This window comes from Hetaerina americana, unplaced genomic scaffold (genome assembly GCF_022747635.1).
Source record: "Hetaerina americana unplaced genomic scaffold, ioHetAmer1.1.p SCAF_5, whole genome shotgun sequence".
Classification (NCBI taxonomy): domain Eukaryota; kingdom Metazoa; phylum Arthropoda; class Insecta; order Odonata; family Calopterygidae; genus Hetaerina; species Hetaerina americana.
In genome coordinates this window covers 11,285,554-11,308,590 of record NW_027287095.1, presented here as the reverse complement: position 1 = coordinate 11,308,590, position 23,037 = coordinate 11,285,554, and the positions used below count along the sequence as shown (strand labels likewise).

Sequence of the window (23,037 nt, the reverse complement as noted above, 5' to 3'; positions counted from 1 at the left end):
ACGTACCCTTTAATTGGATCACAGTGTGGTTTTGTGTTTGTGGACGTATTGGAGTACGCAACTGTAGTATAACTGGTGATCTATGACTGGCTGTAAAAACATTCTCTCCTAATTTCGTGTCATATCTCCAAGTAATCACACACACAGTGCCAAGTCCCTAAGGATCGGAAAAGAGCGGAGTAATCCTTAATTTTAATATTGGTGACAGGGAGGATCCTAGTAATTACAAATCCATTTCCCATTTGCGGAAAATTTTTGAGCACATTAGTGTCAGTACGATAATGGGGTATCTCGGCAGAATTAACTTCTTAAGCAACAGTTAATAAGCACGGATTCAGGAAAACGTGCTAATGCGAGTCTCAAATAGGGCTTTCACACATGACTTACTGCTATTATCGGGTGAGAGTGGAGGGAAAGTGGATGCGATTCTTCTAGATTCAATTAAGACATTTGACAAGATATCCCATGGGAAATTAATTTATAAATTAGAGCTCATCCGCATGAATAAGAGCGAAATAAATAGGGCGGGAGACATTCTCTCAGAACGGGAACATAGGGTAATCCTCGACGGCGCTCGTTCTAATAACGTACGAGTGAACTCTGAAGTACCTCAGGGAATCGTAAACGGGCCCTTGCTCATCTTGATTTTTGCGAATTATTGGAACCGCGAAGTGAAAATTAAGATTAGGATGTGCGGAGATGGCACGGTGATTTGCCGGGAGGTTTCTGGGGACGAGGATCGATTAACACTAGCAAGGGATCTAGATTGTATTTCGGAAGTGTGCACAAAAGGGAGATTGACATCAAACCATAACAAATGTTGGATGATAAATTTCTTTAAAAGAACCACCGGTTTCGTGTAAAAATTGCTGTATTTGATCTAAAGGTAGTTGATGCGGTAAATTTTCGAAATGTTACTATAACTGACGACTTAACCAAGGGGCCCTCACACACATACAATCTACGGGCAAGCAAATAAAAAATTGGGATTTATTAGACGGATTGTTGGCAGGAGTGACTGTAAGGTCAAGGAACGTTGTTACCATGCTCTTGTAAGGCCTCATTAAGAATATCCAAGTAGTGTATGGCATCTAACTGAAAAAGCCCGGGAAATTGAGAAGCTTAAACGCAGGGCAGCCCGTTTAGTTAAAAACTGTTACGATAAAACCACAAGCATCACAGAAATGCTTCTGGAATTGAGGTGGGAATCGTTAGAACAAAGACGATGTTATGCTGCGTTGAACTAGTTAAATAAATTCAGATCCTCTTGTTCCAGCACCAAGGTCTTGTTAATTATCCGTAATCTAACATAAATTGGTCATTTGGGTAATCAATATAAACTTCCAGAAATAGACGCCAGAAGTAGCAGACTCGAGGACTCCTTCTTACCCGGCCAACACGGGATAGTACCTTTAGGAGTGGACTTAACAAGAATGCCACTTTCCAACCTTAGCATCAAGGGGAATAATCAGTTCTACTTACACCTATGCATACATTTCACTCTAAAATCGTGGGTTTTTTTGGCAAATCCCTTACCGCATGACCGAGTAGAACTGAGAAGCATCTAGCGTAGTGCATGTTAACAATCTTCCTACCGTTTTGTGTCGTATTTTCAAGCGCCCCCTTCCACCCCTCGTCGCTCTCCGCGGGGGTTATGCTCCACGCGCTCCGCCGGCAACGGAAAGGATGGCATATTTTCTACCTGTTGCGTCAGGGGTGAGGACCGTAAGTTTCATGGCCATGGATTAATAGAATTTTCCCCTTCTTACTTTCCAGTTCCGTATGATCTGTCTTGGTGTGAAGGTGACCTGTCCTATAAGTGGTTGTGGTTCATTTTTATTCCCAGCCGTTTAGTATTCCCAAGAATTCCTGTAATAGGTAAAATAAACACTTGTTCAAAACTTTTCTTTGCAAAAAAAAGTTTTCTCCTAACATATGTATGGGTGCACCACCATGCACTTCTTTTCAGGGGTTTTGAGTTAACGTTTTTTCTATTTTCCTAAACCTTTAAACACCCTTCCTCTCCCTTATCCCTTACTATTCCCACCTGGACCTTGCACCCCTACCACATGTACATGTAGATATTATCAGCAACGTAATAACACGAAATCCTTTGCAAGGGTGTGTGGCGGAGGGTGTTTAGTCATCAGCCATAGATGCAAATATATAACATCTACGTACACAGATAGAGGTTCGGAAATGCAGTCGAACAAAGTCAAGCATCACGAAAGAAGCTACTTTGTTTTGAACAAGTTTTAATTTCACCCACTACAGAAGTTCTCGGGTAAATTAAAAAGGATGGAATTTAAATTAACCACACACCATTCCGACCTAACACCCCCCTCCACACGCCATTGCGGAGGATTGTAGGATATTTTACAGGTGTAGAATATTCGCCATACAATGTTCATTAGGTTGACTGAAGACAGTGAATTATTGTAATACTGCGTGCGCCTGATGCGGAAAGTCGCATTCTAAGTAGCTGAGACATTAAGAGAAGGGGATCGAGATGGTTCGGTGGCTATCGTACTGGCTTCCCGCCCAGAAGGCCTGGGTTCAAATCCCGGCGGTGTTGAATATTTTTCAGTGGTATCTCGATCCCTACTTGAGATGCATTGTGGAGAGTACTTTGAGTGAGCACGCCGTCCGTCGGATGGGACGTTAAGCTGCGGACCACTTGGCTCCTTTCGTAAAGAGTAGGCTAATGCCGACGCCGGGTTTCTCTCCACCCTTCATCCTTTCCTGTTCATCCCTAATGGCGCAAATGACCTCAGCTGTCGGTCGCCCCCCCTAAATAACCCTACTACTCGCTGGTGAGGGTAACGCATATGTATTTAATCGAGTCTACCAATTCAATATCGGGGTTCCCGATGCAGTAGGCGTTCTGGAGGGTATTGCTCTTTTCTAAAAATTCATCAGTACCCACTTTTTCAAGTTTAAACCTAATTGTCATGTGTCGTACCAACGATGCATAGCGTTTAAGTCATCTGCTAAAGTAACTTTACCCTCAAGATCACGGATATCTCGTTTCATCACTGCATCGCCGGCAAATAACGTATCTTACTTCTAACCAAAAAGTCAATGTGGTTAAACCAAAGATGGAATGTAAGAAGTCCGATAACATTTCCGTTAGGGACACCTGAAATGACGTACACTGTATGAGAGCTAACATCATCTAATACTCCCCTTTGCATGCGACCAAGTCTCTTTTCCAGCTCAGGATATTTATATCTATGCCATGTGCTTCTAGCTTTGTAAGTAACTTACTATGAAGTACTTTATCGAAAGTCTTTTTAAAATTTAGAAAAACTACGTCCACTGGAACATTGCTCTCTCCCGAACTGAGGATGTCATGAACAAAAAGCGCAAGTCATGTTTAACAGGATTTACACTTTCGGAAACTGTGCTAATTTTTCATCAACAACTCCTGAATATCGAGGTATCCTACTATCAAAATAGCAAATAAATGTCCCCTGATCTTGCATGATAGGGAAATAGACCTGTAATTGCTCGGATCCTCCTTGTCTCCGTTTTTAAATAAGTGGTACATCAGCCGTTTTCCCCTGATTGGAAACCTTCTGATCTACTAGCTATTTCTTAAATATGATTTCTAGACACGGCACAATTTCCGACTCAAATATACGAGCGGGTATTTGTTGAGCCCGGAGGATTTATAAGGCTTAAATTTTTCAGCAACCGTCCTATTCCATCATATGAGTTTTCAATTGTGGGCAACGATTTGGTAAGCTATCGGAGACATTCGGTGAGACATCGGTGAAGACGCTTTGAAAGAAAGAATTTGAAAATTTGGCCTTTTCCAAACTGCTGGTTACTCTGCAGTGTACACTGTAGACCCATTTCCCTGAAGCTCTCTGACGTAAGGCCAAAATTGTTTCAAATTCTCTGCTGATTTTTCCTTTTGAATTCGCTCCACGCTTTCCGAAATTCCTTCTCGGCAATCGCTCTAGATATCTTATAATCATAAGTGATTTCATTCCTGATATTTTCCACATTGGCGTGGCATAGTCTTTGACGTCGCAATGCTTTTCTAACATCTTCGCTGTCCCATCTAGATTCTCATTTATCTTTCATAAATGTACTGGGAATGAACTTGTTGGCCGCTGAGTGCGTGATGTCACGGAAATGATCCCACGCATTCTCAGTATTCAGTGTTTACTATCTTTCACTAATTCATAATAGTGAAGCATTAGAATCATAATAATTAGTTCATCAATATTAATAGTATCATATCAGTAAGAAAAAGGTTCATGATTATAAGAAATCGAATTCATATTAGAAATAGTTAAGACATTGGAATTATACGAAAGGACAAGAATAAATGCTGGATGTGCATGTGCGTCTGTACATTAGATGCTATAATATGTATTTACATGTGTGTAAATTGAAATGGGTTTTGCGTGACTATATTCATCAGTGTGAGTTTGAATCGGCATGATTTTGTTTTTTTGCACCTGGTTGCTCTGTTGAACGGGCGGCGCCCTGACACCCCCCGCCACACGTCCTTGCGGCGGCGATGTAGATGTAAACAAAACAAATTTCATACGATTTTCAAGAAAGAGGAAGGTTAAGTTAAATAATAAAATACAAGGTAGGCAGTAGCATTTGGAATAGTTTTCGTATCTTCGAAATGTTTTGGACCAAACCAGTCAAGGTAGTGGGGACAAAATAAGAAAAAAAATACGTTAGGTAAAGAAGCTTTCACAAGGAGAACAGAATACATAGATGACAGGGACGTTGAGTTAGGGTGTTAAGTAAAGGGTCGTAAAAACTTTGATCTGGAGCGTAGTCATGTACGGCGATGAAATACGTATGGTCATTGAAGCTGGAGGATAGGCGTGGATTGGAGGCTTTTGAAATGTGGGTGTGGAGAACTACCCCGAAATGATAACGAATTTATATGTAACCTAAGGATTAAGTTACCACAAAGTCATTTTTGTCGATACACATGCGTCGGTCAAGAAACTCTTAAAACCCGGAAATACAGGTAGATATATCTCCTGGAGAAAGGAAGCTTCAAGGATTTTGCCGACTATCTTCACCAACGTCTACGATTATTTATCACGAAAACAAACAATTGAACAAACTGGACCTGAAGCTACATGAAAGTGCTTCTTGATTGAATTAGACACAGTTTAGACATTTTTCTTACAAAACGAAACGGAATCGACGAATCACGATCCCACAATGGTGAGGTTAGAAGAGCTTTAAGACAGCAAAGAAAATTACATTTGAGAAACAAACATAAATCCTAAACCGGTGTCCGATATGAATGCCTCTTGAAAAGACATGAAAAATAACACGTCGTAAGAAAACAAAAAAATACGCAAAGCGCCCAAGCAAACTTTAGAAGAAAAATTCTGGGCAATTACTTGGGAGGATATCCCAGAGGCTTACTGATCATACGATACGGAACTTCAAGAAAGACGACCAAACATACAGTCTCTTAAAGGGCACAATGGCAATACATTTAAAGCCAGGACCCAGAAAGAAAGTGTTCAAAAATAAATTCTTTCCAAAAGGCCAAACTCATTGCACAAGCATTCAGCTAAGGCACAGTCAGACCATTTATAAATATAGGTGACTTCTTAATTACGAGCAAAATGATAACAAAGCAACTCATCTACTTTTAACCAACGATCCAACAAAAAATTCCGGCAAAAGTAATCTCCATCTACGCGAATCCCCGTGGGTTGCCAAAAGGGCGTGTGGCAGTGGGTGCTACGCAACACACGTAAAAATAGAGGGAAACTGCATGTAATACTAACAAAAATTGTCTAATGAACACCCACAAACAGACGTATATATTCATGCCAATATTATTTTACCTTACACACACGCAAATACATACACAATCAACTGATATACACAAACACATGCACCTATGAATGTACCAACTGCCTACGTAGTGTTTAACTTTGTCCATGCTGGTAGTTCGAAAGTCTTTACTATTTCTATTGTCACTTTGATTTTTTACTATTATGATTCCTGATCGTTGGAGGAAATAACTAATATTTATATCCATCTGTACTTGAGTATCCCTATTCTCTTACCTTTTTTGTGTAATCAGCCAAACCATATGATGTTTGGCCATAATCTACATTTATACAATCCCCGAAAGCCGCTGCAAGGGTGTGTGGCGGGGAGTTCTAGGGCATCTCACACAAAAGTAAAGAGCAACTACATTCAGTGCAATAAAGGGCAACCACACGCAAATCCATAACACGTTCCTCTGTGCAATTATTAAACTCGTGCGTTCTGAACCTTGCTAAAACTCCATGTCTGCTTGTTCTCTTCTCGTCTCAAGTGGCTCCCAGCCTGATTCCTCTAAAAGGCCTGTCAGGCTCATATTGGTAACTTGCTAATGGTAACACTTTCTTACGAATCTGAAGGATTTCCTCTGAAATTTAACTTAATCTTTTATCAACGCTTTCTCCCAAGGATCCCAAATACTTGCAGCGTATTCCAAATGGGATCTAACTAAAGCAAAATTACATCTCTCTTTAACATTCGCATTACATTTCCCCACAACCCGTTTAATGAAGCCGAGTTTCTTTAAGCGGATACGCGTATTTCCCTGATATGTGCACCCCACGAAAGTCGACAAAGGACAAACCTCAAATATTTAAAATTACCTGCGTTAGTAAACACTAAACCCTCTATTGTACGAATTAGATACTCCTCATTAATTCTTTCGTCCCAAGATTTCAGAACTACGCTTTTGCTTATGTTCAGTACCAATTCCGATTCCTTGCACAAAAAATATTTTTGCCTAAATCTATAAAGAGTAACTGGCAACCTGCTAGTGTTCTTATTTCCATGTGTACTACCCTACCATCTGCAAATAATCTAAGGTTACTACTAACGTGCGAGCTTAAGTTATCACTGTATTATTATCGGTAATCTACCGGTTAAGGTAGGTCTTTGATGGACACAACTACCAAACAATAGTTTTGTCTCTCCCAAAAAATACAACCAAACAACATGCTCTACAATTAACCCCTCTTCAACTCCATATACTTCCTCCATTTCGTCCAACATTCCTATCCTATTTCTACTAGTTCTTCGTTTTCCTAAAATTCTCCCTTTTATCACAGTCTTCAACATCCCATTACCAATCAATATGCTTTGCATCCATTTTCCTGCCTCCTTATGATTTCTCCCAACATTCCCCTCTCCTCCTCCACCCTTCACTATTTTTCCTTTCGGTCCATTTCACTTTCTCCATCCTTCTTCATACCCACATTTCAAAAGCCTCCAGTCTACGTCTATCCTCCTGCTTCAGTGACTGTTTCCGCGCCGTACAAAGCTCCGCTACGAATCAAAGTTTTAACGAGCCTTTTCTTAACATCCTTACTCAACGTCCCTGTCACCAACTCCCTCCTCCTTGTGAAAGCCTCTTTTCCTAGCGCAATTCTTCTCCTTACATCCCAACTACTTCGACCATTTTGGTCCAAAGCACTTCCGAGATTCGTTAACTGTTCCACCTGTTCTAGTTTTTACCCTCCTATTTTAACGTTTAACTTAGCCTTCCTCTTTCTGGAAAGCTGCATCACCATTTGTTTTGTTTACGTCCATCCTCATCCCATGCCTATCGGACTGATTTTCCAATGCGGTGAGCGATGCCTAGGCTGACTGACAAACTAAAGGTTTATCATCAGCAAACCTAACTGATTTTACGAATTCCCCGCCCACTTTCATTCCTAATTCCAGTTATTCCCATGCCTCTTTAATCATTTCCTTTGCATTCAGATTGAACAGCAACGGTGATAATGGGCAACCCTGCCTTACACCTCTTCCTAACACTGCCCATCCGGACTCCCCGTTCCCCACTCGCACCTGAGCAGCCTGAGACATGTACAGGTTGCGGATTAGCCTCCTTTCCCTCCAATCTATTCCTATTTTCTGCAATATACTCATTAGTTTTTCCCAATTCACTCTATCGAACGCCTTTTCAAAATCTACGAAACTAGCAAATATATTCCGATTGTATTCTATACTCCTCTATATTAGTGCCAACCATTAATGTATATTAAGGAAAGTAACACTTCCCTGTAGGACGCCTGAACTTACATACATATACCTCCGTAGACCAACATCTATCATTTCTACTTTTTGTTTTTTATTCACATTTATTCTCCTTTTCATACTTTTCCATACCTATCTCACAGACCTCCCATTCCACTAAGCAGGGCTCGCAACGTCTTGGCTGAATGACTAAATTAAGCTTGGTCACCTAACTGATTCTATGAATTCCCCACCGACATTCATTCCTATCTCCAGCTCTTCCCATGCCTCTTTAATCAGTCCCTCCACACATGCGTTGAACAGCAAAGGTGATAATGGCTGACACCCCTGTCTGTCAATCCTGTCCCGCCGGCACGGCTCTAGCGGCCATTGGAACGCTGCTCTACTATATGCTCTTCTTTATGTCTTCCAATTTTATTGTTTATCTTAGCTTTCCTATTTCAAGAGAGCCTCAATACCTCCGTTTTCTTGTTATTACTCTCACAATCACTCAAGGATGCCCTAACCAATAATTGCTACCATTCGCCTGGCTGAATAATTGGCACTCAAATGAATCTTCATCAATTCCCTGGAAACTACTAATTGATGAAGCAATGCCTAAATCTATGCCTAAGCATAATGTACTTGAACCAATATCGCACGAAATTTTCCATGCGTGATGAGTTTTTCGCGGTATTTAAACCAGATTTTAATTATTTAAAAAACGATTTCTCCGGCATAACTATGTAGTTTTAGTATTCTCCTTCTGGGGACACCAGCAATAATTTCCTTAAGTTCAGCGTATACACTACACGAGTCGTCTACTCTTAAGCAAATCAAATTTTTGACTTATTTTTAAAAGGTATAACTGCTATTCCGATTTTACTCTTTACCCATCCACTGTATACTCCTTGTAAGTCTCACTTTTTTCATCCTCCGTAACTTCCCAACATAACCAACTCAGTTCTAATTCATTTACATTTACTCTGTTCACCTTCTGCGCGTAATGTTCCAATTTCCGTATCCTCAACATAATCCCATCATTCCAAGCTCCCTTTCTAGCACTTACAATCCTCTGCCATGTCTACGTTTTTACTGCAATAGTACATATGGTTTCAATGTCGCCCGACGTTTATCTATTTATGTTAATGAGCTATGCAAGGATTTCGTGGATGGCAACCACGGAGGCTTTGCTGCCTGACACGACATCCGCCCCATCGTTTCTAGCGCTCATTTTTCCATTTTTTAAATTCAATTCTGCTTTTAAAAACAATTATTAGGGCGTTACTGTCTTTAACGTGCTGGCAGCGGCCGCTTCACTTCTATCTGGCGCATTTTGCTGCCGTCTCGCTGATGAACAGATGCTGCGCGGACTACCATTCGTCTGGCTCCTACCCTTCGACCTATCTGGCACGAGGGACCCTACCGGGAGCAAATATCACAGCATCCGCCAGCACACCACTATAAGCCATCAAGAACCCAAAAGCCATTCCACCACGTCAATCGTGTTTGGTAATGACATTTTCCATTGGTATCGCTGAATAATAAAACCAGCGGGAAGCAATTGAGCATATATATATATATATATATATGTATGTATTCCAAGACAGAGTTAAAGATTCTGACAGAGCAAAATAATACACGATATTTTTTATACAAAAAAGGAAGCCATTTTCTGGATTAAAGAATAAATTATCGCCAAGAAATAGCGATATTTAGCATAGAACCTCCCTTGCAATAATGAGACAGATGCAATACCCAACCAGCTAGGAGAAAGGGTGAAAAGACCTCTAAAATATCCTTAATATGAAATCACAACAATAACCCACTCAAAGTAGTAACACTGGCTTAATTTCAAACGGCATTCTGTTTGGCCTTGAGAGAAACGAAGGCCCCAGATGATGCGGGGTGGTCTCTCTCGCGATCTAAAGAGTACTTCGGAATTGCACAGAAAATCGCGACGAGAATCGAATAATCTGAAATGTCATGATATTTTGAAATATAACAAATGGTAAAGGCAATATTTTACGTAAGATGCATGGGATGGAACCGAGCATTTCGAGGAAGAGTGGTCGGGATTGAGGACGACTTTTCGCACTGAAAGAGGCAGGCAGGTTCACCTAAAGGGGCGGCAAGATGGCAAGAAGAAACGAGGAGAGGCGTCGTGATTTCCCACTCGCACTCACGGAATGTACAACACGTAACTTAGGTGAACCGGGGAAAGCATAAATCCCAACCAGAAATATAAATTTAAGAGTCTGCGAAAAAATAAATTTGTTCAAGATGTTCGAATTGGTGCGCAGACCCCCGGTCGGCGCAGCTCTCACTGGTCGGCCACGGATGACTGCGACACCTGCGACGGGAACGCGAAAGGGACCCTTGGACGGAGAGGGCCCTCCTAGCATTCAAATTCTACCCTTTGGTGACCGGTCGCTCTGCGAGTGCTATTGTCGAATCCTTTAAAGGTAGGTTTCCAACCACTAAGCAGACAACGGACCCCAGGCAAACGACTGCGACGTCGTGGGCATCCGCCTCCTCCCCAAAGCACGTCCCTCATTCCTTCAGATTACTCATGGGTACACCGCGGAGAGTTCCATGGATGTGCGTCTTTTGTGCGCCGTGGAAGGGGCAAGCGATGAACGAAAAGGGGCCGCGAGAGAGTGGGTGGGTAACTCTTCCAATCATTTCAAGCTGCAGAGATCAGTCAGACAAAGGCACCTCACCTATCTACATTTACATAATAAATCCTCGCAAGCCGCCGCAAGGACGTGTGGCGGAGGGTGTTATGTCACCAGCCATGTATCTCCAAAGCTGATTGCTGAGTTTACAACGAAATCAATGGGAAATGTTCGCATATGGGATGAGAATCGATCTTGAGAAACGATTGCGATCCATTACCTGGGAAATATGCACATGCAGGGCATAGCAGTGCGTGGTGCGTCATGGTCGGGTGGCGTCAATAATGGCACGTGGGGAGCACTCCCCCCACGGAGAAGGGGCATTCGGGTCGTGGGGAGGGTGGGCGGAGAAGAGCCAGGGTAGGCGATTCGGAAGGGTCGACAGTGAGGGGGTGCCTGAGAACACAAGCGGGCTCTACGGCGAGTCTCCCGGGGCCCTGCTACTCCCCTCCCGCGCTCCCTTCCCACGGCCGTCCGGAGCAAAGAGCAAGAACCCAGGGGGAGGGGGGCACCTACAGAATACGTCGCGTATTTTCGATGAGGTGAGAAATGCTTCCGAAAGGAAATGAACCGAGTTCACACAGTCTCACAAACTGAAGTGATTACTCATCGTGAATAAAATTGATCGTGCTATTTCCGCCCATGCGTAGGGACCGTACCGCCCTTTGTAGACGTCAAGACAACAGTGCAGGGCTGGGCCGAGTCTTCATACCCAATATTTTTCACTAAAGAGGCTAGACTAAATAGTCTTAAAAGGCCGCACAAACCAACAAGACAAACTAAACCTAACTTCAGTTTTAATTTATTCCATACTAATGCCCATATTAATACCAGCAAATATTTCCATACTTTTTGGCGGAAACTGCTAGCTGCATTTACGTTATGAAAATACTTGCGCGACTCGTGGTGTTATGAAATGTGGCGACTGGTGGTGTCGCGTCAACACCGTTGTTGACATGTTCATTCAAATTAAATGCCGTGCCGCGGGGGCGCGGCGTAGTTCCCCAAGCACGGCGACGCGAGAAAGGGATCGCCGGCGGCAAAGGGCCGACGGACACCGTTCAACGGAGGGGCGGCTCAAGAGAAATTCGCTGGATAATCGAGGCCTTTCGGAGAAACTATCGAATCCGCTTACGTGAACTCGAGGTGGAGTTGCTCCCAAATAGTCGACGGTTCTTTTGCCATTTAATGTGTCGCTGTCAATATTCGCAAACACGGACAGTGATTTTAAGAGCGCCAGTTCTATTTGACTGTAACTCGCCTTCCGCTTTCACCCATCGTTAATTCAAGCCTAAGATGGACTAGTCCACACATTCGTTTCTCAGGAGCAACCAAATTAGCAAGGAATTAAGAAAATCTGTTATACGGTCACTCACATCGTTTCATACCGTATCATTTCTTTGGCCAACCGAAGCCGCAAATCGGGTCACCTAGTTCGAATCTACTTTTGTAAACTACCAGCAGCACATTCGTTGAGCATCTTTCGCCGCGTGGGCGGGCGACGAGGGCACCCAGTCGCCACCCCTGTTCGCGGAGCATTCGAATGGCGGTGCCCCGACGCGCCATCGATTGGCGACCCGGGAGACCGAATGCTCCCCCGGGGGTCCGCGAGCGCCCCCCGACGGTCCTCGCTCTCACCTTGCCGTAGCGGCCCGTGAAGGCGGACCTGGGCGGGGCGTTGATCCTGGCCAGCGCAGAGTGGTGCAGCACCATTGTGGCGACGAGCCTCGCCCGCTCCCACCTCACCGACGGTCGCATCCGCGCGGGCACCGCGCCAACACACTCGCCGCCATCAGCGGCCACCACACCACCACAACACACGCTGCTTAGGCGGAGGGGCCGCACCCTCCGGCGAGGATGAGCAAGCACTGGCAGCGACCTCCCGGTCACCGGCGAGAGCACTCACACACTGAACGACGCGCAGCCGCCCCCGGGAAGGGACGAGGAGGGGGGAATGGCGCATGCGCCGCGGCAACCCCCTCCGAGCGCACGACGGCCAGGTGCTGCTTCTCTGGGAAGGGTGCGGGGATCTAGAGAGACGTCGCGGCGGAGGGGAAGGGAGAGTGCCGGGACGCTCATTCGACGGAGTATCGACGGCGACGGTTGCTTGCTTTACCCGGGGATCCCTCACCGCGAGTTGGTATCGCTTGTCCCTGGGTGGTGTACAGCACGTAAAGGGGAGGGAACGCTTGGGAGGGGAATATTCGGGTGAACAAGTGAGCATTTCTCTTGAAGCATATCTGGTGTCGGTCGAAGAACATAGTTCACTAGTGCGCCGTTAGTTCGGATTCTGGAAAACTAATAATACCAGTGTCGAACATGACGATCAGAAGAACTGATTTCGTTCCACAGCCGAGAATTCGGAGCACCAAACGTTTGAGCATACGTGGTAACTCAGTTCATCGGACTCCACGGCCCCGGGCCCAATTCAGAGCCAAGCCTCGAGGGCGCGCCGAAACCGTTGGTGTGAACCAGAGCAGCGCTAATGCAAAAAAAAACAAATTTAAGCCAAATTTATAGGTTAACCCAAATTTTCAGGGATCTCGCGAATTTTTTAACGTTACTACGTACATACTGTGTATTCATAGATGTGTCTCGATTGCGCCCATTGGTAGAATATATTCCGATGTATTAAACATAGGGAAACATTTAAATAATGACTACCTCAGATGAATAATTTACACACATCTTTGTAGCATGTTCCCTCGCTCAGCAAATCATCCGACACTAGTAGAGTCGGAACTGCGCTCGACTTGCCCGTGTCGAACGTAGTTCCTACTTGCTTCCCGTCTACAACACCAAACTACTTCTTGAATGGTTTCATCGACCATTACATTTGAATTTTCCAAAGATCTGATCGCAAAAAGTCTTTCCGCAACAGAAAGGCCCTGCACAGATGCAAAGTTAACGGATGTTTCAAGGTTGTCGTGATTCACACTGGACATCGCTGCATGTCCTCTTTCATAAGATTCGTTAATATCCCTGGCAAAGGTGTTTACATCATCTTCGCACATGAATCTTTTATAATCTAAACGCTTTTGGGTAACTTTATTCTTTAAGGTGATATAGAGCATGTGGTTATACCTACATTGTTTATTTTTTGAAATTCTATGGAATATTCTCTTAGACAAGGTTCATCATTGTTGCAAATTTCTTTGAACACGTTAAATGAGGGAATAATGAGACTTAAAATGACCGTAAAGAGTAAATGATATTTAGTATCACTGGGAGTAATTATCACTGCTCCCATTAGCCGAGCCCTAAGGGTCATCAGAAAATATAAACCCGACCACCATGTTTCAGGTTTCAACTATGGAGAAGGGATAGACAGGGACATGGAAGAAAAAGGTCCTCATAAAAAATATCTCCACACATTTTGTATTTTGAAAAATTCTGGCAAATCACATGTTAAAAATTTGAATACATCTCAGTGGATACAAAAGGTTTCATAAAAAAGTTTGTAAATAAAAAAAAATCCTGCCAATCCATTGGTAAACTGGGCCAAAAACAATATTACTGTACAATCCAACAAGCTAGCAATTACATCACCCCAACCAAACCAAATCCTGCCAAATAGCATAGTCTATGGCAATGGCCAAAAGTGAGGTTCAGATATCCAACCGCAGAGGCACCGAAACGCCACCTATTCTCCAGATGACAGTGTTCACCTTTAATGGTGCCCACTGGTATACCTACTTCCCTCAAAATAGCGACCGAATGAAGAAGAGCGGTGGTCACGTCGCCAGTTGTCATCATGGCCATAATGATGGTGATGATGCTGGTGCCCATGATAATGCTCACGGTAGCCTTCAGCGTGAGATGAGTCACCCATGTTTTGAGAGGATGGGGGATGGTGCCACTGGGCCACTCTGTCCCCCCTCCACACATGGGATGGGGGGCCATTGTGGTACCACTGGGAGTCAGTCTGATGGTGTTGTTGGCCATTGTGGCGCCACTGGTAGTCAGTGTGGTCGGGTTGCTGGCCATTGTGCGGCGCCCATCGAGGTCTATTCGCAGAAGGCAGGAATGATGATTGTCTCATGTTGTCACGGCGATCATGCCTGGTTGATGACAAAAGAAAAACCTTAATGAACCAAGATGGGCACATGGTTGCTTGGATACAGAAGAGTGAAACACTTTGTGAAATGTGTTTGTCATACCCTGCCAGTGATGAGTCAACATTGATCCATAACAATAGCATGATCTGTAAGTGTTATGAATGAAAGGAGCACCCCTCCTTGAGGCTCCTTCAAAATCGAAGCATGAGTTAATAGTATAGCAATTTCAACTACAGCTAGATAAAAAACAGAGTTACAACAAAAATGTCACAGATGATATCCTTATGATTATCAAATAGTACTTATTTTATATGTACTATGTGCACAAGTGATGATGGATGGTCTCTACTACTGCAGTCCACAAGTGGGGACTGGTTGAATGACCAATGGCTGATTGTCCACTGCACATTATAGTGTGCCCAAGCCCAAAAGCGGTACCGCTGTGGAAAGAGTGCATTTTCATGCAAGTCCCCCTTTGCTGCAGGCAGATGGGAGTCAATTAAGGTAATGGGTGACTTGGAAGTGATGGCAGAAGAAGCAGTCACACTGGCTTTGGAGCCATTACTCTTTCAAAAATGCTATTACTAATGATGTTTAGAGCTATTAATAATGATGATTACACTAATCACCTACACCCTACTCAAACAAAGGAAATGATTTCAGGCTTTATTTTGTGGAAATTATTAATCATGGAAATAATGAAAATAACTTGGTTAAACTTACTTAATGATTTTTAATTACTACAACCTGGTTTTTATTTAGTTCAGACATCTTCAGGCACACAGTCTTAGAATACTCTGGTTTACGTATCAATATGAAAAAATGGAGGGAGGGAAGGGGGTTACAATTGGGCCGGAAAATGGTCTGAAGGAAAAATTGATAAGAACTGCAGGGAATGGACCGAGGGTACTTTAGAAGCGGGCATCATGCAGAATGGAGGGGAAAGGGTAAAAAAATGTGCACCAACTGATTATCAGTAATTCATATTTAATAAAATAACATTGTATTGTCCACATGTTTATCGTCATGTGAAACAAGACATTTCACTACACTATAGCATAGTCCTGTGCATGAAAGTGTAGATAATAGCTATTTTTTAATTATCCATTTTCATAATTTCCACAAAGTTACACCTGGTGATATCAAGTTCATTGTCATTTGGTCTGGCACACACTACCACATCCTGAAGAGGAGAGGGTGTGAGGGGTGGTGACCACACTCAACCACTCCAGCCACCATTGCCCCAAACACACTTCGCAAATGCACCTCTGCTAGTATACTTGTCCTTTGCTCTGTTGTTATTTCCCTATGAAGTGATTAGCAAACATTGAGCCCTATTTCTTCTTCTCTGGACAATTTTTGAGTTCCTTAACTCTAGCGCTTGCACTTCTCCCTATCTTTTTATTTTTATTTATTTTTTTTACTTTGGAAATAGAACACATACAGCAGTAACTTGCCAATTTAAAGTGGAGCATGTAACAACATACAAATAAGGATGCATACATACAACAAACCACAAATATTAATAATTAACAACAGAAATAACAAAGATACAATTCTCATCTAATTAAGGAGAGATGGTCAAGAGACAGGTCAGTAAACACGGGAGGGTAGCAAAAAAGGATCCACGGCTCAGGGAGTGAGTTCAACAAAGAGGAGAGGCAAAAGAAACAAGCGTTTAACTAGTGATAATCTGGGAGTGGGGATGTGGAGTAATGGGTGTGTGCAGGTGGGTCGTGGCGGTACACTAAAGTTGATGAGGAAGACCAATTCAGAGCAGTTAATGAGCAAGTTATTTGTGTTGTTAAAAAATTAACTTTAAATTAGGTTTTACCATTTGTTTGGGAAGTTAAGAGGTGAAAAGTGAAGACAAATTACATCTTCTGAGGAATTACGAAGATCTCGGATCTGGTATTTTACCATTTTTGTGAAGAAATTAGGAACGCTATTATATGTAGCCAAGTTGGTAGGTTTTGACATTGACCAGATGGGTGAGCAATAAGCTATGAGCGGAAGGACAATCATGGAAAAATATGAGTGTAATGCTCTTGGATCACTTATTTCCATGAAGTTGTAGAGAAGGCCTAATAGAGATAGATTTATTTCCGATTGTTTGAATGTGCCCATTGAAATTAAGTTAAGACTTTTAAAATTCCTAGATCCTTTACTGATGACAAGCGATTAAGAGAGATAGAGTTAATGGTACATTTAAAGTTAACAGGGTGTTTTTTTAACTCAATCAATATGATGCTGCATTTACTTGGATTTAGTTTACGTTTCCACATATTAAACCATCCAGAAGTTTTGTTTAAGGCAACCTGTAGATTATGGCAATCTGAAACTTTAAGAATTTGCATCAATACTTTACAGACATTGGCAAAAATAAGGGTATCTCGGCTTGTGGGGGATCAATGGGGGAGGCAAGATCATCACTAAACAGATTGAACAGATATGACCCTACCCTGGGGAATTCCAGATGTTACAGTAGACCAAAGAGACAAGATGCCAGATAGTATTACCCGTTGAGATCTGTTAATAAGGAAGCTTGAGAGCAGATCAAGAAAAGTATAGTTGAGGGAAAACCATAGGAAGAACTTGTGGAAGAAAAGCCTGTGGCTGAGAGAGTAAAACGCTTTCGAGAAGTCAAGAACGATCACATCTAGTTGTGCAATTTTTGCTATTGAGACGACAGAATGGTACTGAAAAACTGCAAGACTGGTCAGGCATGAGGGACCGGGAAGGAAGCCATATTGATTGTTGGTCAGAAGGTATACGTACAATAATAAAGATGGTTTAGAGTAATTCTCTCAACAACAGCAGAATGGATAGGAAGCAAGGAGGTAGGACAGTAGTTACAGACATCATTCTTTGGACCAGATTTATAAACTGGAATGATGCTTGCGATTTTCTACTGAGCAGGAAAAGAGCCAAGGGAAAACCAGTTATACATTAGTAGACTTAAAGATGAGGCAAGAGAGGATGCACAGCTACGGCTGAATATGGGACTAAGACCATCAGGGCCAGGAGAACAATGAATGGGGATTTTTCATGGGTATTCAAAAACTGCTGATAATCGGTCTGCATCTGGGAACTGCAGTGATTAACATTAGGCATTAGGGAGTAAGCATAAGTAAAGGATAGTTTGGAAGGATACATAATAAATTCAGAAAATAAATTAAGAAAGTTAGCCTATCTGATCCAATGGCAATTACATTTTTATGAGAGAGTGTACCTAGAATTCATGGATGGTCACGGTGGCGATTAACTAAATACCAGAATTTTTTTGGGTGGGAAGTAATATATGAACATAGACCCTGTGTACACTCCCTGCAATCATGACAGATAAGCAATTTAGAGGAATAATGTACTTCAATGAAGATATGTCGTGTATAGATTTTTGGAAAAGTTTTGTACAGATACCAAGCACAATCTTTGTTAATAAGAGTGTATATTGTGTCCGATGTCAATGTACAAGTTGTATTGTACTCTGCCCAGCACAATTCATCCATCATGTGATCCAAAGACTGGTGCCATTACGAAAAAAATGGAAAAAAATTGCATTCTACAGGTCATAAAAAAAGAAATCATCAAACGCCAATACGCAATGCCTACATTTTACATGTTGAGAATAGATTTATCAAGATTTTCTCTATCTCTGACAGAAATGTCCATAACATCCTGGATAATCAAGAATCTACTCCCCATAACTCTCATTATGCCACAAAATATAATCTTTTATGGAGATATACAAGGTTTCCGTAAAAAGTATAAGTAACAATTTATTCCAGATGTGTGTCTCAAGTGCTAAATTCAGACCATCGGTTAAGTGCCTGCGTGATCGCAGTTTGTATTGCATTGATAAGGTGCCTTGCACACCATTATCACTGAAAATTTGTCAAAACTGAAATCCTCCCTCAAAGGACAACACCATGGGACCCTAAGTGCCATCAAAGAAGCTTGCATGGATACCCTTAAGCAAATACGCAAAATATTGCATGCTCTTTAAGTATGGCTAAATTGAAATACCTTCTACAATGAAATCTAAGTCATGATTTGGTCCCACCTTGCAAATGTATCATTTATTTTGAAATTTTCCATTAGAGATTGGATGCCATTTAGCATTTACATTTTGTTACCCATTAAAAATGCCCATGCTTGAGGCCTATTCATTTACTAGACCTATTGGCACCAGAACCGAGGGGATTGGGTTGGTGCAGAGGCTAGGGTACTGGCTTCCCACCCTTTTTGCTCAACAAAATGTTATGCATGTTTTATTTCTAATTTATTTATTTATGCCTTGTTTTATTAATCATAGCACTTCTACACAATTCACAAACCTACTCCTTTTCTCATCGATCCAATGTCGTCATTATCCCTCAACCATTTGGCTGAATTTTTCTTTTAATCCTACTGGTTTTAATTGTGGCGGCAGACTTTTTGGGCCACAGCTTTATTGTGCAATGCTCTGGACTCATAATGCTCATTACAAGTGTGGAGATGAGAGGGACATCGTCTATGCAGCCAATCATCAGGCCAGTGAGATCATTGTCCAGCCGCCATTAACATTATCAACACGTAGTGCTTTCCTTCCCCATGAACGGAGCGGCAGGAGTGAAGGGAGAGATGATTGCAAGCAGGGGTCTCAATCCCATGGGAGCAAACTATCCCTGTGCAGCCAGCCACTCCAGAAAACATGGATTTCCTCCAAAATATTTGATGCTGCAATCATAATTCTGCAAAATGTTTTTTTACCAAACAATAAATAATAATAATAAAACTATTTTGATGATTGATAATACTAATTATGTAGCTTTATAATCGCAACACTTAAGCTATCATTTTTGTTTACATGGCACCTGCTGTCAAGCCAGAGCTGACTGGCTTAGCAGGACCAGAATGAGTATTCCATTCATAAAAATTTTTAATTTATACTACTCAATTTGTATATTATGAAGATCATATCACTAGGGTATATGATAAAAATTGTCTGTAATTGTATGTTGTATTGATTGTCTGTAATTCTTTGGATATCATATATGATGAAGATTATTCCACAATTGTAAACGTGTTAATAAAAAATAACTAATAAAAAAATAATGATATAGCACACAAACACACAGGTACACACACACACACTCACTACATTAACAAAATCTCTCATTTGTATGTTTTCATTATTTATGATCAATTAGCTGCAAAAGAAGTTCAAATTTCCAACAAATGAAGAATAATTCATCTAATTTTACTGAAGGATATCTGACCTTGGCCTCAATGAGTCAATTGTGGCATCTGTATTCCATTTGGCACGTCGTTGTTCTTCCATATTAAGAAATTCTGCATGCTATAAAGGGAAATGAGAGCATACAGGGAACATTGTTGAATTCTTGAAGCCTTCATTATTCTGGCTTCCATACATGACAGGCAACAAATGAAATGTAAAATAAGCACATATAGCTTCATTAGGACAACAAATACAATGGTGTACAAATAATTTAATATGAAGCTTTGCCACCTCACAAAAATAGACAACACAAAAAAATTTTAAAATGCACTCGCAAGAAATAATATTCTATTCCTGTCCAGATGCTAAATATTTGGATGTTAAGTGACAAGGACGATAACTAGAGAAACACAAAATCTGCTCTAGAATAGAACAATTCATGAAAGTAGTCCTTTCAATTTAGCAGTTCTCATTGGTAGTGCTCCTTCATGAAAGCAATCACTCCATTAATTAACTAAAAAATTGAGGTCATATTCGGAGGCAAAAATTTGCAAATATCACTTCATCAGATGAAATCAGGATACCCTTGCTAAGGATTAGAGAGAGCATTATCTAATAAAAGAATGGCTTTCAAAAGAAATTCTAGTTTCTCAGATATTGGCAGACTTCAGAAACAAATTATTTCTTGAAGCAGAGTAAAATATTTCCTAATTCATCCAAGGTGCTTAATTGTTCCTCTGCAACTTTCACTACACAGATTCCACTTTGCTGTTTATAAGGTATCAATCACCCTGACAATGCAAAAAAAATCCCTTGCTTAAGGATCAATGCTATATAGTACATCCGAGCTATAGAGTGCGTGATCATTTTTCGTTTATTATATTTCTTAATTTTATTTCAATACGTGTGATTGGTGGGCCCCTGTCACAGAGGGAAACCTCTCGTAAGCCCTGATAGGGTGAGAGTGTATGCGACTAGCAAGGATCACTGCTGCATAGTACATCCAAGCTAGAGAATGCGTGATTAATTTTCACTTTTTTAGTATAAAAAAAATAATAATAATAATTTTTTTTCCCCTCCATTTCATTGTTCTAACCGTTTGCGGTATTTAAATATTTCAATTATTTTCAGTTTTTTACTATATTTATTGTTACTCTTATTTTCAGTTAATTATTTAATTTTATTATTTTTATCGATTTACTGTTTCTATTTTCTCCAATATCCCCCACCCATCCTTTGCCCATTTATAAGAGTACGGCTGGGGTGAACTCTTCCCATTATATTTACACGGCCGTAGTTACCGTTCGCTTTGTATGTCAATACACTTGTTCCAGCGGCATTCCCATTCCTGGAACGCTCCTGCAAAGGCATCATCGGGAACCTCTCGAAGACACGTTGTCACGGCCTCTTTGACGGCGTCCAAAGTCCCGTATCGTGTTCCTTTCAAACTCCTCTTTATCTTCGGGAACAGAAAGAAGTCCGGTGGTTTCAAGTCCGGGCTGTAGGGCGGGTGCGGCAGCGTTGCCACGCCGTGCTTAGCCAAGAAGTCCGACACGACAAGCGTGGTGTGAGACGGCGCATTGTCGTGATGCAGCCGCCAGATGTTTTTGATCGCTGGCCGGACGCGGGCGACTCGTTTTCGAAGCCTGTCGAGCACTTGGACGTAAAATGCAGCATTTGCAGTTTGTCCGAACACTAAGACGACGCTCAGAGTTCAGTACATCGCGAAATTTTCGCACATTTTCGTCGGTGAGTGTCGTTGATGGGCGTCCAGGCCGTGGTTCGTCGTCGACCTCTTCTCTGCCCTCCACGAACATCTTGTGCCACCGAAAGATCATGTTTCTGGACATGGCTGACTCCCCGTAAGCCTGGTTAATCATACCGACAGTTTCGGTAGACGATTTCCCAAGCTTTACCGCAAATTTGATGGAATAACGCTGCTCCAAAAACTTTGGCATCGCGTTCCGTGACGTGGGTCGAGCGTGGAGGTTCGCGTTAACAGAGCTCCTCACTACACCACAGCTCAGAGCCGACTGCCTTTTTCAGCGTCGCTTGCCAACATACCCCCCTCCAATCGCAGCCCATCAGAGCGGTGCTGGGCGCGCCTGGAGCGGCGGGAAAAAATCAGTACACTTATTTTCCGGACGAACCCTGTATACATATATATATACGAGTATATATATATATATGTATATATATATATATATGTATATATGTATATGTATAATATATATATATATATATAGATATATATGTATATGTATATGTATATATATATATATATATATATATATATATATATATATATATATATATAGATATATATATGTATATATATATGTATATGTATATGTGTATATATATATATATATATAATTATAGGTAAATATATTTTTATTCATTAGGTAATCTACCGGTTAAGGTAGGTTTTTGGAAGGACATAATTACTAATTAAATAATTTGTGACCCCTAGCATAACACAACATCCTACTCAACATCAGATCCCTCTTCAGCTTTGAGTACTTTCTTCCTCCCTTCATCCTGTCCAACATCCCTATCCTGTTCCTTCCCTTTCCTCGTTTGCCTAACATTCTCCCCTCAGTTACAGTCTTATACATCCCGCTGCTGGTCAATACCCCCTTCATTCACTTTTCCTGCCTCCATAGGATTTCTCCCAACAATCCCCTCTCTTCGCCCACCATACCAAGTACTTCCTCATTTGTTTTCTTCTCTGTCCATTTCACCTTCTCCATTCTTCTCCACACACACATTTCAAAAGCCTCCAGCCTGCGTCCAGTCTACGTCTATCCTCCAGCTTCAATGACCATGTTTCCACGCCGTACATAGCTATGCTCCATATCAAAGTTTTTATAAGTCTTTTCTTAAAGTCCTTACTCAACATCCCTGTCATCAACTCCCTCCTCCTCGTGAAAGCCTCATTTCCTAGCGCAATTCTTCTCCTTACGTCCCTACTACTTTGACCGTGTTGGTCCAAAACACTACCTAGATACGTAAACTGTTCTACCTGCTCTAGTTTTTATCCTCCTACTTTATT

General features: G+C 41.8%; 2 protein-coding genes across 3 annotated transcripts in view; both read right to left on the bottom strand.

The window, feature by feature from the left end:
• LOC139694004 (WSCD family member AAEL009094-like) overlaps window positions 1-12,565 on the bottom strand; it is a 72,360-nt gene extending 59,795 nt beyond the window's left edge. The window contains exon 1 of the mRNA XM_071592390.1: window positions 12,342-12,565. The gene's annotated coding sequence lies outside the window, so the exon portion shown is untranslated. The remainder of the gene's footprint in view (window positions 1-12,341) is intronic.
• Window positions 12,566-14,058: 1,493 nt separating this feature from the next.
• LOC139693872 (RNA/RNP complex-1-interacting phosphatase) overlaps window positions 14,059-23,037 on the bottom strand; it is a 31,453-nt gene continuing 22,474 nt past the window's right edge. Inside the window, exons 10-11 of one of the 2 annotated variants that reach the window (XM_071592185.1) lie at window positions 20,023-20,102; window positions 14,059-14,764 (exon numbers count right to left, since the gene is read on the bottom strand). In XM_071592185.1, the coding sequence (XP_071448286.1) occupies window positions 14,374-14,764; window positions 20,023-20,102 (471 nt within the window). In that variant the 3' untranslated portion in view covers window positions 14,059-14,373. The remainder of the gene's footprint in view (window positions 14,765-20,022; window positions 20,103-23,037) is intronic. The other variant, XM_071592186.1, reaches the window with a different exon arrangement.